This window comes from Diadema setosum, chromosome 17 (assembly GCF_964275005.1).
Source record: "Diadema setosum chromosome 17, eeDiaSeto1, whole genome shotgun sequence".
Lineage (NCBI taxonomy): Eukaryota > Metazoa > Echinodermata > Echinoidea > Diadematoida > Diadematidae > Diadema > Diadema setosum.
In genome coordinates this window covers 8,304,891-8,320,752 of record NC_092701.1, presented here as the reverse complement: position 1 = coordinate 8,320,752, position 15,862 = coordinate 8,304,891, and the positions used below count along the sequence as shown (strand labels likewise).

The following is a 15,862-nucleotide window of genomic DNA, read 5'->3' as shown; positions in this document are numbered from 1 at the left end:
ATTTCCCAAGCCATGCTATGCTTGCTTGCTTCCACTGCCATCACCTTTCTGTCAATGGTGTCACTTCAGTATATGAGCTACCCTTGCATGTTACGGCACTTCCATGAAACTTGCGGGTAAAATCATAACGTATAATATCCGGGGTGCACATTAAGTTGCATTCAAGAATGGCATACAGTTGAACCTCTCGTATCCGGACAAGTCGGGACCGGGGCTCATCCGGATAAGGGATTTGGCCGGATACGGGAGACTCAATGCTTTATACATGTACATATACATACACATGTACTGATGTAGCCCATTGTAGTACCACATGTAGTAATGTGTATACTGCAACCTTTTCATTGTTACACTCAGTAAACAGAACCCCAAAATAGAGGTGTATGTTAATGTTGGAAGTAATATGTAATTCATGTGTGTTTGTGTAGGAGTTCTCAAGGAGTTGGGAATCCCCCTTTCCTCCCGTAATTAATAAAAAAAAAAATCACCGCGAGATTGCGTCCGTATAATAGAGAGATCCGGATATAAAGGGAGGCCGGATAATAGAGGTTCAACTGTATATGCTTCTCCCAATTCTCCAGAATCCTACATTTTTTTTTTGGCTTCAATTCACCATGACGGCTTCCCAGTTCTGGCCAATATCAACCCCATCCCACATCCTATGTCATGGAGCATGTGCTTCATCACTAACCTTGTCTCTGACCAACGCGTCGGCCCCGTGCTCCAGCAGAAAGCGGACTGAAACAGCGTTCTTGTAGTCTGCTCCCCAGATGACTGGTGTCCAGCCTCCGTTGTCCTGGCAACCAAACAGCAGTGGACGAATGAATGCCCACGATCTTGAAATTCTGTTGCATTCATTCTTTCAGTGTGGTTTACTATGAATAAGCATTGGCAAGTATTTCAATTCCTACCGATGAGATTTACACACAACTGGGTATGGCTAACATGGGAACTTCAGGTATAAGACTACAATTGTGACCCTGCATCACAAAGCCAATGAAAAGTCGCCAGACATGGGCTTTAGTTGAGGGAAGGTATGAAAGAGCAGACTCTAAGCTTTAAAATGATGTGTAACTCAGAACAACTGGACCTTCCTATCCTGTCTAAATAATGGGGAAAAAAAGGACACCCTTTTTAGTTTTATAAAGTCTTTAGTTCTACTCAAGTGCTTCACCTAGGTGTACTCAGGGCAATGAATATGAGACAAAACAAAACAAAACTAAAAAAACCCCCCAAAAAACGGGATGTAACACTCCGACAACCACAAAGAAGGGATTATCAAATTAAGCTAAAATTTTCCACACTCAGTAAGCACATTCTATTCACGACAGATACCAACTTTAAATACAGTAGCATTATCTTTTCAAAAAAAAAAAAAAAAAAAATCAACAGTTGAAAGTGACCAGCATGTAAAAGGTTTTCACAAAATGAAAATGGGTCTCCAAGACATACAGTGTACCTATTATACCATAAAAATAGTGTTCTGTACAACCTGCTACAGATGCAATTTCCCATTTGTTTAATAAAACCAAATTTTAAAGTAACATAGAAGAATTGCGCTTTCAGAAAATATGGTTCAGCATTTTGAGTTCTCATGCAAAATCTGGGTGTGCAACGTTTTGTTGGTTTTGTGATACATTTTCACATATTCTCTAGCCATGTTTGGGTCTCTTTCATTATTATCAAATCATATCTCAAAGGAGTTGATATAAAGGTTTTAGAAACTTGTTATTGAATCTACCAAAAACAAGATTAAATAGAGTCAGGGATTTGAACAAATCAAATTATCCTGTTAGCAAAGAGATGATTCACATAAATGTTTCAATCCTGAAACACCAAGGTCCAGTATAAACCCACCATTCACACATATGTTTGAATAGTTCTTTATCGTTCCAAGATCCTTTCTACAAAATTCAAAGTTCTCATTTTAGGTGCTGAATCGCCGTGATATTTTGCACTTCTTCTCAGCAATGATGTCTGCTGTGACTTTACCAGCTATTTTTTTTTATAATTTATTTATTCTTTTTTTTTTGGTGATGGATCAAACCTGAATCAGGCACAGGGAAAGAAAAATCATAGATCCAATCTAACCTGTAAGTTCAGGTCTATCTTGCCGAGTGTGAGGAGATAGCCCAACATGTCCATGTTGCCACTTTTGGTCGCTATATGGAGCGGGGTAGACCCCTCGTCATCCTAGGGCAAGGAAAAGCAAAAGAAGCAGCTGCTGCTGATGTATTTCACTCTTTGAGAACTGGCAGGCAAAAAAAAAAATCCCCAAATGAGTAATGCCATTTATGACAGCTGTGTTGTCAGCTTAAAAACAAATATGACAAGAATTGAATCATCACTATCTACACATTAGAACTAGAGATAAGCTCCACAACTGTAATTCTGGTTCCTGAGTAATACAATTTACCATTTTGGTAAGATCTTTTAAGTGCATTATTTATCAGTGACTTTCATGTAACACCCAGCCAAATAGCAATGATAATCTTTATCTGATAAATCAAGACAGAGATTAAATGATAGCCCTTAATCTATCTCTCTCTCTCTCTCTCTCTCACACACACACACACACACACACACATGCACCAAAAACAAAAACACCTTCTCTTTCAAGGATTTTTGTTTCAGGAAATTGAGCACATCACCATAGCTTCCTGTTATTTCACAGCATGCCAAAGTCAACAAAGCAGGGTGACAGCTAAAACAGCATATGTGACTACAAGCTGAGAAAACAGAAGACAATCCAGTCTGTCATGCTTTTAGGTCAAGAAAGTCTCTTCGGACTAGTTCTCTTCCTGCTCACAAGTGATATCAAGAGCATTGAATTTCAGAAATCTTGCCCTTGCTCTCACGCCAGCCTGAGCTGAGAACTGATCCAGTTACTATGTTTCTTGATATGCCATGAAAATATAACTTAACCTGCTGAGGACGAGTCCAGAGTATTAATACTCGGGCAATTGTCTATGGGAAATGCAAGTTGTAGTAAAAGCAATCCGTCCTCAGTGGGTTAAAGGACCAAAAGGATTTCTCACCTTGTGGTTGATGTTGGCTCCACACTTCACCAGGTACTGTACACAGGCCAGGTGACTGTTCTCTGCTGCAGCATGCTTTGGGGGGGGGGGGGGGGGGTGAGAATCAACAGCAAACGACAAGAGAGAGAGATCAATGAAAGAGGCATCTCCCATCTTTGAAAGCAGTCATAATCAAGAATGTATATACACATTTCGAAGGTTCCAAAAGAACTATTAGGTCACGACCCCAAAGTGCTACATTCATCTCAACAGGCAATTACAATTCTCAAATTAAGGAGGATTTCACATTCTCATGCAATAGACTTGAGGAAACAGCCAGTATCTCAACGAGCTGCCTGCAAAGTCAGGGAGACTTGGCTGATCTGTGATGAGAATGCACAGAGAAATAAAAAGTGCATTGCAGTTACTAAATCTTAAAAAAAAAAATTGTCCTAAAATTACGAAATTCAAGTACATCCCATTGGTACTACTTGTATAAATGTTAGCAAAGAGAAGAGCGATTCCATGCACGTAAGCATCAAAACCGCATGAGGCCAAAATTTGCCACACTCCAATCACTACCTTGACACTTCCGCAGAGATGATGAGCAACATCTTTCATTGCAAGATCGTGTCTAAGGGTGAGTTTGGGCACTTTCCTAACGCATACTGTACTGTACCATACTGCATCATAGGAGCTCTCGAATGCTCCAAAAGTGTACCATAGTGTAATATAAACTTATCATGCTGAAAAGAGGACCACTTTAAAAGTATGTACATTGTACCATGCTGTATTGTACCATGCCACAGAGCGCTTGAATGTCAAGTGGTCCATAAGTGCACCGTACCAGAAGATGGCATGAGGAGAAAGCACACTACGATCACAATACAAAGAGTAGTTAATTCTCTTTATTGGAGCCACCTGTATGCAGCATACAATTGTAAGTGTGTCAGATGCATGATCCTATTGCTACAGTTCAAAAAACGGGACCCCTCTGACTCAAGTCCAAAAATAACTCATGAGGTTCACTTTCTCTACAGAGCACTTGGACACTCTCCAACTGGCATAACCAATAAAAAGTCACACCCACTGATTTTACGTGGGATTTGAAAAAGGTGAAACTGAGTCAATCTTGAGTTTTTCACATTTTCAGCAAGAGCTATTCTTCTTCTACACTATTCCTAGGTTTGGAATCATAAAATGAATGGGAAAGTGTGTTTTCAGCAGTTTTTCTACAACCTCTCTGTCATTTGTAAAGTAGTGAGATCAGGTATGTCATAGAGTCCCTTTATATATTTGTTGAGCATTCATTGCACACTTTTGACTTTCAACTCGTAAATACTTTTGAAAGGGTGATGGCAACTGCTCTGAAAGTTGGGATTAATCATGGACAGAATGTGTTGATAGAGCATGCTTACTTTCAGCTTAATCCGATAATCCCTTCATTGCTGTTGTTCCAGTGGTTTACACCCTGTTTTTTGTCCCATTCATCGCGCAGCTAGCATGGTTTGGTAAAGATTAAGCGCTTGATCAGACCCTATACTTCAGAGCCTCTTTTCTCAGTTCACACTTTTCCAGAGTGCATGCTTTTTTTTCCCTCCAATATTTAGATAGGGAAGGAGAATCCATATGAACTGAGTTATACATCATTTAAAAGCTTAGAGTCTGCTCTTTCAGAATCTGCCCTTAACTAAAAACCCATGTCTTGTGACTTTTCGTTGGTTTTGTGATGCAGGGTCACATATGGTACAGTACGGAATGGTTTGGTTTGGTTCGGTTTGCTTTTGAATGCTTGAACACAGCCAAAGGTGCATTTCTTAGCACCAGCCAGTAAGAGTAGACTCCTTACCAGTGGTGTGGCGAGGTTGGCGTCGACGGCCTCGATGTTGGCTCCTGATTGGAGCAGGAGGCAAATGATGTCAAGGTGACCTTTGGCCGCAGCACCATGGAGTGGCGTCTCCAGGTTGTGGGCCGGAAAACGGTAGTTGGGGTCAAAGCCCTCGCCTGTTGGCAGGTGGGAAGTTACCATGGTGATAATCAAAAGTTACCAAGGGGATAATCAAAAGGATCAATATGAACTTCAGAATTGTAGTAATTACTGGAGATTTTCTACAATGTTTACACATTTAGGAATGAATAAATAACAACACAAGGCAAGTGCCAAAATGTGTCTCGTACATTCGCGTACAAGAAATTAATGTTTTTCTAAATCCCGGAAATTCATTGACTCCGCCTAATACCTTTGACCTTGTGGTGACCTTCAACTCCCCAAGGGACATCTACCATCCAAGTTTGGTTACAAACGGACATGGGGATCAAAAGTTATGAGCCATAATCGAAACGCACCGTTAAAAACTTAACATTGGGCCCTAAAGTTCATTGACCCAGAGCTGCCAACCTTTGGAAGTACAAATTAGTACTCAGCAGCTCCAAAATTCGTATTTTTCCACCAGAATTCGTATTTTTTCAATCTCCCTCTTTTTGCTACTTTGAATTAAACTCGTCGACTTACGAGGCCTACAGGCTCTAAACATAACGTTATGACATATGCCGAAGCATCGAGCTGGTCACCAGCACGATAAAGATGCCAAACTACGCAATGTTCAGCGTTGATTGATTGCTTTCTTTCAATGAATGTGTACAAGTACAAGTCGGGCAAGTATGTACCTCCAAAAACTTGCTGGGCTGACTATGGAAGCTTCCACTATCTAGCAGGGGACGGGGAATGCTTTCATCTTCTCAAGAGAGCTTCTGTGTGAGCGGATGCAAAACTCTGTTCTATGTTTCCATTTATTGTTTAATATTAAACATAATCATGCGTTATTTTCAGGCTTTTGTCATTTTATTGGATTTTAAACATCAGTATTTTCCGAAGTATTCCAATTCCTTTTCCCCTGACTGGAATCGGAAAGTCTGCTATAACGATGATCGCAAAATGCCGCACTGTGTGTGGAAGCGCCGATGTGCAAACACGTGGCTTCACTTTCAAGTTTAAAGGAATGCGCCATGTGCTCCTCCGATCCTGCCTGTAAGAGGTTACTGCAAGTTCGATGGATCGAATGCGCCATAGCTGAGCTGAGCTGAATGGCTTGTTTACGGTAAACATGCAGTTTACGTTCCATACGAAGAAATCATTACGTCTTTCACGAGGGAAAAACACACACACACACACACAAAAAAAATACACCCATGAACGAATGTTGACAGCCAAAACTTTGAAAAGTAATAAGCAGTTTTGATGAGCGTGAACTGAAATTAATTGTCATTACACGTTGTATTTTGCTGTCTAACCAGGTGATGACTGCATCTCATTGGACCTACTCGTAGTGAATTTGTCTGGGCATACAAGACCTTTCATGTATTTCTGTGATTGCATTTTTAATTGACTGAATAATCAATCCTTTTTTTTTATTGTTCAGGGAACATTAGATATTCGATCAAGTACACTATAATCGACTGTTCGATGTTTCCTACTATGCGCCAAAAGAAAGGCTATAGAAATAGAATCATGATATCTTTGCAATGATTCCTTTAATTCAACCAAGTACCTCCTTGATTCAACTAATGAGCTGGTTCTTCGATCGACTTTTCCAGGATATTTACACGCTGTTTATTCCAGTGCGTGCATTCTTTCGTCTGGTACGCACCTGGGTGTGGCACCTGCTCTTGTGGAAATTTCCACAAGGGAGAGGGGTGGGGTGTCAAGTTTCTTCGAGCCGAAGAGACTGCATACACAATCTCTTCGCTTTTATTGTCATTCGTGTTTTCCCCTTATTCTTTGCTGATATTGAACATTTAGATTTAACTTTACGAAGGTTGCTATAGCACGTGGTTCTTTTTGTTGTGAGGTGTATGTAATTTCTTTTTTTTTATCATTCTTGAGAGGGGAAAGAAGAGTAAGGGGAAAAGAAAAGTAAGAGGGAAAGGGAAATAAAACAAACGTCACGTACGCTCAGCATTCACAGGAAGCCGTCTTTTTACACCAGTCACCAGCATAGTTATCATCATCACCATCAGACATCACTCAAGATCATTTTAGCCTTTTCCTATCAATTGCATTAAGAAACACGCATAATCCCTCGAGATAAATACCTAGGAAAATAAATAACAAATACAAAGTATCAACACCTCCCAACAACACAAACATTTAGAAAATACAACAAACGGCACATCGAAGTGGCTGGGATCAAACTCCGTCGCTTCGATTCGAAAAAAAGTATTGCAGCGAAGCGGAGAAATCGCCGTTACGAAAATAACAGAGCGAGACACTCAAGAGAATTACGTTTAAATACTTCAAAGTATAAAGGGAACGGATAAAGTGATATAAAATGGAAGAAATCGTACCAAACGAGGTGTGAGAAACGACAGAAATAAAACGAAGTTTAGTAGTAAGCTTAGGCCCTAGCAAAATTTTGCAGCACCGACAGCTATGCGAAAATACACATTGGAAACTCGGTATTTCGACGAGATCCTTGGGATCAAGTCAATAAACGATACAAAACAAAGGAAATTAATTCATTTTGACCGGAAAATAGTTTCTTATAAGTATTCTGTTGTATGAGATCTCCTTTAATAGGCCTAGAAATGCTATTTTTTTACCCATTATTTTTCCCACCGTGAATTCGTACTTTCTAAGGACGTTTTCGTATTTTCGTATTCCCTTCGATTTTTCGTAACAAATACGAATTTTTCGGAACGGTTGGCAGCTCTGTTGACCCCTGCTTGTGACCTTTGACCTTGAGGTGACCTTCATGTTTGGTAAAATGTGTAACTTCGGAGAACCACTCTTCCCTCCAAGTTTGATTAAAATTGAACTCCTCAGTAGAGAGTAATTCAAGTTTTTGTAGCATTACGGATGAACGACGGACGGACAGACGCCGCAGGCGATCCCTTATAGTCTCCCTACACCTCCTGTGGGCTCGACAATAAAACTGGTTTGGGTTTTTGTCTGTTCCTAATGGCAGATCATGAAATCACTTGTAAGCAATGTTGGTTAGCTTTAATAATGGCCATCTCCTTTAACAATAACTAAAATATGCCAATTTTGTTCACATACAATTTTCTTGATTTGGAATACACTTCTGTGCATTATCTCCATTTTTTCAGCACGCATAAAAATCTTTTCTTTTTTTTTTTAAGGGAAAATCAATGAACAGTGAAAACTTTTGTTTCTTTCAAATGATATTACAGAAGATGATTGATAATGAAAGAACTGTCCATCTTGTTGGAGATATCCTTGCCTTTTAATAACTAGCTTGCAAAGCCAGAAGTGATGCTAATAGGCTACAAGTACTTTGCCTGAAATTCAAGTGAGGCATATGAGCATTTTCTGGTACGCAAAATACTACATACAGTTTGTTTTGCAGTGTATTTGTTTCCCTTGAATTATGCAAGTCAACTGATATTTGCAAATTTAACAGCTCATGAAAATGTTAACCTCTTGTAACACAAGAGCAAAGTGAATTATATCTACGGGAGGAATTTGATTTTCCTCTTGGAAACTGCCGATTTTTCTCTTCATAGTTGATGATACCTCTCATTTATGTATTGTTTGAAGGTTTGCATGGTGAAGTTAATTAGGAAGAAAGATTTGCGGTGACATCATGTGTATGTAGTCCTTAACCGGATCGTTGTTTACTTCGTCATTAGTGATTCTTGACCGCAAATTCAAACACCACTATAACTATCTTGCAAGTCCCAGAATTCCCCTCTAACACATGAAGACAAGCTGTCAACATATCACAGGGATAAGTGTCTAAGAAAATGTTTGACGACTTACTTAACATCTGGAGGACTTTGTCTACCTCTCCCTGAGTTGAAGACATAAATAGATTCTTGGGGTGGAAACGCTGCCGTTTGGGACTGTGTATGAAAAAAGACACATTTTAAAGGGACTGTACAGTACTGGTTGAGGTAGGGATTCATGTTTTGAACATTCCTAAGTGAGATAATGAAAAGCCTCTTATGAAATATGAAAAAGCATGTAATTTTAAGAAGGATTCAACGTTTATTTGATGAAAATTGGTTTTCAAATGGCTGAGATATCAAAAAAAGTGCTAATAATAAAAGGCGACATGCCCCAACTTTATTAGTATCTCTTTGTTTCACCTTGTTTTTGGATATCTCAGCCATTTCAAAACCGATTTTCATCGAATAAACTTTTGATACCCCTTAGAACTGCATGCTCTTTGACATCTCATAGAGTGGTTTCTGAATATCTCAAAAAAAGTTAAAAGCTAAATCTTCACCTCGACCAGAACTGTACACACCCTTTAAATATTTTTGAAATTATCTACAAGTTGATAAGAAAAAGTAAATATGATATTAAACCCCCAAACACATACACACACCACAGAGAATGAGTGCAGACATTTCAAATGAAACAAATTTTTCTGTCACATGCAAAAAACAGTACTTTGAAGAAGTATCTGCATCAAGAGCTAACTTTACTTATTTTGAAGCATGTTACAACATCAAGGATACAGAAATGAAAAATAACTGCTGACAAAATATGAATGTCTACAACTGCTGGTAGAACTTTGGTACAGAAGCAGTTTTGCTTCTACACTGTATGTCCCCAACTCAGTTGATCTTCTAATTTAATGGGAAAGGAAAGTACATGCAGCTTCACTATTTTATTTGTCATTGTAGTTTGTAGGAAAACTGGGAAAGATGGTAGAGTTCAGCTTACTTGACAGGATCCAAAAACTCCATAGCCTTCTCCAGCGTCTCTTTGCTAGGTCCATCAGGGAGGGAGGCTGTTGGGAAACACAGGATTACAATCATCACAGCTAAATTCTACCTAACTATAACACTTCAAAATGATACAATGATGTCGTGAAAACGAGGAATGCTCGCGTGCCTTTTAATTTCATGAATTTCGCGAGCGTGGAGATTCACGAAATTTAAATACAAGCAAAAGTTTCTGTCTACACTATATGCATCGAGTGCCAGAGGGAATTCGCAAAAATTTCATGCTGCAAAAAAGGCTGTCAGCTCCAATTTGCAAAAATTTAATGCCGTGAATACATCATGTTTTACAGTATGCTCAATAGATAAACACGGGGCATTAAAACAGATGAAAAATAAATCATTTTGTTTCGTAAACCATCCAACACATTTAACCCACAACCCACCACACTCGTGTGTACTCATCTTCAACAGAATGTAAAGTCTATATACCAGCACACAGCAGATTGCAATGCGAATTGTTTCTTGTAAACAGCACACAGTTATTTTCTACGACTACTGATCATCAAGTAGTGTGGCATGGTACTCTCAATAATGTCATCATTTACGGAATCCTCCCAGCATCTTTTGTTTCACTCATTTACCCGTTACAAAGTCACGCTGACAACAACTGCTACCATGCATCTTAAGTCTAAAAACAAATTTCCTTGTAGAAAATTTGCATCTTGGCCTTGACTGAAAAGTTAGTAAACATTTTGCGCAAGTTAAGTGTTCTGCGGGAGAATTCCTTGCAGTGACAGTCTTGAATCAACAAGCAGGGGAATCAATACCACTGTATATCTGGATCAACACTTCTCTCCTCTCCTTCTTATGTTCAAAGGTCACCAGCATCTTACCTGTAGATATCGTGATCCCGTTCTTCAGAGTGATCTTCTTCTCATTCGGAATGGCCTGGACTGCTCCATTCTCGGTTGGGGTTCCCTGGGTTTTACCTCTCTTTGATGAGATTCTAGCCCTGGATACAAACAAGAAAATCATTGAGGGTTCAAAAAATTCAAATTCATATGCTTCATGTTTCATAGTAAGTAGTTTGATGTTTCACAAGGTGCACACAAGTTTTTCACATGTTTGAATTTTTTAAGCTGAGTATGTTGCAAATTCTTGAGGACGTTTCATAGCAAGTTGCTGGCTTTTTAGGATGTTGCACAAGACTTTGACCATGTTGCACAAAATGTGAGCATGTTGGAGCAACATGCTCAAACCCTCGAGGACCACCTAAGGTCCAAACAACAAATATCTTGCAGCCCTCGAAACATGTTCACTTAGCTGCAATGTGCATTTTATGCACAAATTTTTGAGCTCTGCTCAGGTGTACACTCACTTTGTCTTGTCTTTGGCAGCAGTTTCCGTCTGGTCCTGGCCCCGCCCGTTCCTGACTGAGTTGAGGACCGTCCCCGAGATGCCGGTCAGCGTCTCCAGCAGCGCCCTGGGCAGTTTGATCTGGCCATAGCTGAGCAGGACAGAGCCCGGCAGCGTCTTCATCTTCTCCAGCTCGGGGGTGACCGGGAGCTTGACCTCCTTGGCGAAGGTAGCGTCGTCTCCACAGTGCGGACAGTAGAGGGTGCCCTCTATCTCCCGGATGCATTCCTTGTGGAAGTTGTGGTGCACCTTCTCCATGGTACACGACATGACCGAGCCCTGGAAAGAAGTAAGGTTATGGTAGGGATGTACTTAATTCCTGTTATAAAATGGGTTCAAGAATGTAGCCAGTTGGAAGTGCTGAAATGAGTCACGTGTGCTTGTATTAATTTCTCACTAACATCCACGGCCGACGTCACAATGTTTGCACTAGCAGTGCGCACTAAAGCAGTTGTTACAAGTTCGTTGCGCGCTACTATATGCGCCGTCAATCCTGTAAACAACTTCTAGTTCGGGCTGCTGGCCGGCCTTTCTTGTGTGCATAACATGTGTGGCGTACGTATAATCTTATACGTACAGTACTTACATGTGCGGGATTTCCGAGTGCGACGTGTTTGGGACGAACATCTTCAGACATCTTGATCCACAAAGGTACGTGAAAAATGTTGTTTTCGACCCATTTTATAAAACAAATGATGCACAGGATTATTTCGTGGCGTTAGTGGAGACGCAGCTCACTCTCGGGTATTTACAATGTAGTGCAACATGCACTCGGCTTCGCCTCATGCATGTTTCACAATTGTACCTCCACTAACGCACTCTATCATGTGCATCATGGACCCGGTGGTTTAGTCGAATGCGTACGTGGGCGCACGGTGCAAGTTTCCTGTATAGACCTATTATATCAACTCCTCTTTAGCGTTTACGCTGTGATCTATTTCCACGAATCCGAAGATGTCCGATCCACTGTAGTCAGCCGTCCGAACACATCTCGGCTCACATTTCGGCTGAGGAGGATGACAGCTAAATGGCAAACTTCTTTTGTGACGTCATACTAAGAAGCACATATGCACCCACCCTGGCATTACTAGACTGCGTGATGCACAGAGAAGACAACGAAGGCAATGTTACCTAGCTGTAGTTTTACAGTACTCAGGACTCATCTTCAATGGGTTAATACCAATCACTATGGCACCATTATAAACATTGACTACAGTAATCATAAAATCAGAAATTTTTGCGTGCATGAAACTTTTCACAAATTTCACAGGGAGCCAAGACTTGCAAAAGTACAATGCAGGCAAAAGGTCTTGTCTACACAATGCATTGAATGCCAGTGGCAATTTGTGAAAACTTTCTTGCCTCAACAAAGGCCGTAGGCTCCAATTCACAAAAGTTTTATGCTGCAAATGCTTCTAGTTTTATAGAGAAGTGAAGAACAGCACAATATGTTTAAATCACCACAAGGGTGATTACGTGTAAATATCAGAACATGAAACTAACACTTTCTTTCAGTTTTCTGTGCATTATAGACATAAATGCTGTGGGTTTACCAGGGCTGCACACTAACCCATTTTTTCTGCCGGTCTGACCTGTCCCTGTCGGACCGGTAAATGCCCTGTTTTACCATTTTTTACTGGTTCGAACAGAAAATTTACCGGTCAACAACGACAACCTAAAAAAAACATTAAATGACTTGCAAACTTATTTTCTTGTTTTTTATGGATGTACCCCCCCCCCCCATGTACATTTTACAGATTAATCTTTTTTTAAAACTTGCATTATTTATTGCGCAAGAAATAAAAAAAAATAAGAAAAAAAAATAGAATGTTTGTTTGTGAATTACAGTGTAAAATGACAAAAAACAAAATCAGATTGTATCAAATGCGTTTGTGACTTTTTCTGAACATCGGCGGACGAACTTGCTGTGTTAACCTGCTCTTGGTGCTCAGTTGGATTGTGATGATTTAATGAATTATTTTAGCTGTGATATTTTCTGATGCACGCGCTACAAGGGGTTCTTTATTTTTCTCCCGATAATCTCTTCACATTTGTGCATGCGTTCTTGAAAGGTACACGACATGCAGGGCCGAATTCGCAATCCTTTTTGCGCCCATTTCTACCTCAAGTATTAGCGGGATTGAGCGATTTCATGAATTACTACGGCTGTAATATTTTATGATGCACGCGCCAAAAGGGGTTGAAAATGTGTCCTTTATTTTTTCCCGATAAACTCTTCGAATTTCATAAGTGCGTTCTTAAAAGATGTATATACCCACACGGCCAAATTCATGATTCTTTTTGCGCCTATTGTTTCCTCAAATATCAGCGGAATTGTGGCGATTTCATGAATTACTTCGGATGTAATCTTTTGTGATGCACGCACCAGCTAGAAAGGCTGAAAATGCGTTCTTTATTTTTCTCCCCATAATCTCTTCGCATTCCGTACATACGTTCTTAAAAGGTAGTATACAACACGGCCGAATTCACGATCCTTTTTGCGCCTATTTCTACCTCAAATATCAGCGCGATTACGAAGATTTCATGAATTACTTCGGTTGTAATCTTTTATGATACACGCGCCAAAAGGGGTTGAAAATGTGTCCTTTATTTTTTTCCGCGATAAACTCTTCACATTTCGTAAATGCGTTCTTTTAAAAGATATATGACACGGCCAAAAATCATGATTCTTTTTGCTCCTATTGTTTCCTAAAACTTCAACGGGGTTGCGATGATTTTATGAATTATTATTCGGCTGTACTCTTTTATGATGCACGCGCCAAAAGGGGTTGAAAATGTGTCCTTTATTTTTTCCCAATAAACTCCTCGAATTTCGTAAGTGCGTTCTTAAAAGATGTTCCACAAGGCGGGATTCATGATATTTTTTGCGCCTATTTCTACCTCAAATATCAGCAGAATTGTGGCGATTTCATGAATTACTTCGGATGTAATCTTTTGTGATGCACGCACCAGCTAGAATGGTTGAAATTGCGTTCTTTATTTTTCTCCCCATAATCTCTTCGCACTTCGTACATGCGTTCTTAAAGGTATACGACACAATCGAATTTACGATCCTTTTTGCGCCTATTTCTACCTCAAATATCAGCGGGATTGCGATGATTTCATGAATTACTTCGGCTGTAATCTTTTATGATACACGCGCCAAAAGGGGTTGAACATGTGTCCTTTTATTTTTTTCCGCGATAAACTCTTCACATTTCGTAAATGCGTTCTTAAAAGATATACGACACGGCCAAAAATCATGATTCTTTTTGCACCTATTGTTTCCTCAAATTTCAACAGGATTGCGATAATTTCATGAATGACTATTCGGCTGTAATCTATATGATGCAAGCGCCAAAAGGGGTTGAAAATGTGTCCTTTTTTTTCTCCCGCTAATCTCTTCCCATTTCGTACATGCAAGCGTTCTTAAAAGGTACACGACACGGCCGAATTCATGATCGTTTTAGCGCCTATTTCTACATCAAATATCAGCGGGATTGTGGCGATTTCATGAATTACTTCGGATGAAATCTTTTGTAATGCACGCACCAGAAGGGTAAAAATGTGTTTTTATTTTTCTCCCGATAATCTTGTCGCATTTGTGCATGCGTTTCTGATAACCAACACGGCGTACAGGACTGAATTCAAGATCCTTTTTGCGCCTAATATTTCCTCAAATTTCAACGGGATTGGGTTGATTTCTTGAATTGTTATTCGGCTGTAATCTTTTATGATGCACGCAACAAATGTGTCCTTTATTTTGTTTTTCTCCTCTACAATCTCTTCGCATTTCGTACATGAGCTTTTGAAAGATGTACGACGCGGCCGAATTCATGATCCTTTTTGGGACGATTTCTACCTCAAATATGTAAGCGGGACTGCGATGATTTCATGATTTTTTTTTCTCCCTTGCATTATCTCTTCACATTTTGTGCATGCGTTCTTAAAAAGTACACGGATGGGCCGATTTCGTGATCCTTTTTGCGCCTATCTTCATTATGAGACCATTCCGAACGAATGAATATACATGTATTCATTTGTGAAATGACTGTGTAAAATGAAAATGAACGCAATCAGATCCATTTACTGTTATATCACTGAATATCGAATATGTTTTACTTTTTCTAAAATTCGGCACAAGTAAATTAGTTCTAACATGTCAACTGCCACGCTGCTGCGAAGCCGGGATCGGATCGATCTTGCCTTAAAAAATCATGAGTAAAATGACCCAGAAATGTGTGCGCTTCTATCAATGCTTCTTGTCTGGCATGACCGCCGATCGCAAGCAAACGAACAAACAAAACGGGGGATCGGGGAATTACATGCATTTCAACAGTTACATTGTACATGTTTTGCATGTATTGCATGGCATGGCAGTGCGTGAGCAGCGCCAGTGCTTAAGCGAGCGCGATCGAATCCGGTTGACTGCTAGTGCTCAAAACTAATACTGTATGTTTACTGTACAAATTGCACCGTTAGACATAAACGAAAACTTGCATAAAACTTGTTGAACAGTGCGATATCTTGCATTCTGTTTCTCCCTGATCGGGGCTGCTCTTTTTCTTTCTTCTGACCCTGCCAATGCTTTTTTTTTACTGGTCATGTCGGACCGGTAACTTGTGGATTTCCTGAAAAGTTACTGGTCCGACAGTGACTTTAACCGGTCTTTGACCATCGGATCGGCACCAGTGTGCAGCCCTGGGTTTACAATTGGTTAAGATCAGCATAAGATG

At 40.0% G+C, this 15,862-nt stretch overlaps 1 protein-coding gene across 1 annotated transcript in view; it reads right to left on the bottom strand.

Annotated features, from left to right (window-relative positions):
• Positions 1-15,862, bottom strand: part of LOC140240376 (histone-lysine N-methyltransferase EHMT2-like) — a 75,908-nt gene that overhangs the window by 42,067 nt on the left and 17,979 nt on the right. The window contains exons 8-15 of the mRNA XM_072320146.1: positions 11,089-11,405; positions 10,604-10,722; positions 9,709-9,775; positions 8,797-8,879; positions 4,867-5,021; positions 3,039-3,113; positions 2,092-2,193; positions 692-796 (exon numbers count right to left, since the gene is read on the bottom strand). Of these exons, the coding sequence (XP_072176247.1) occupies positions 692-796; positions 2,092-2,193; positions 3,039-3,113; positions 4,867-5,021; positions 8,797-8,879; positions 9,709-9,775; positions 10,604-10,722; positions 11,089-11,405 (1,023 nt within the window). The remainder of the gene's footprint in view (positions 1-691; positions 797-2,091; positions 2,194-3,038; positions 3,114-4,866; positions 5,022-8,796; positions 8,880-9,708; positions 9,776-10,603; positions 10,723-11,088; positions 11,406-15,862) is intronic.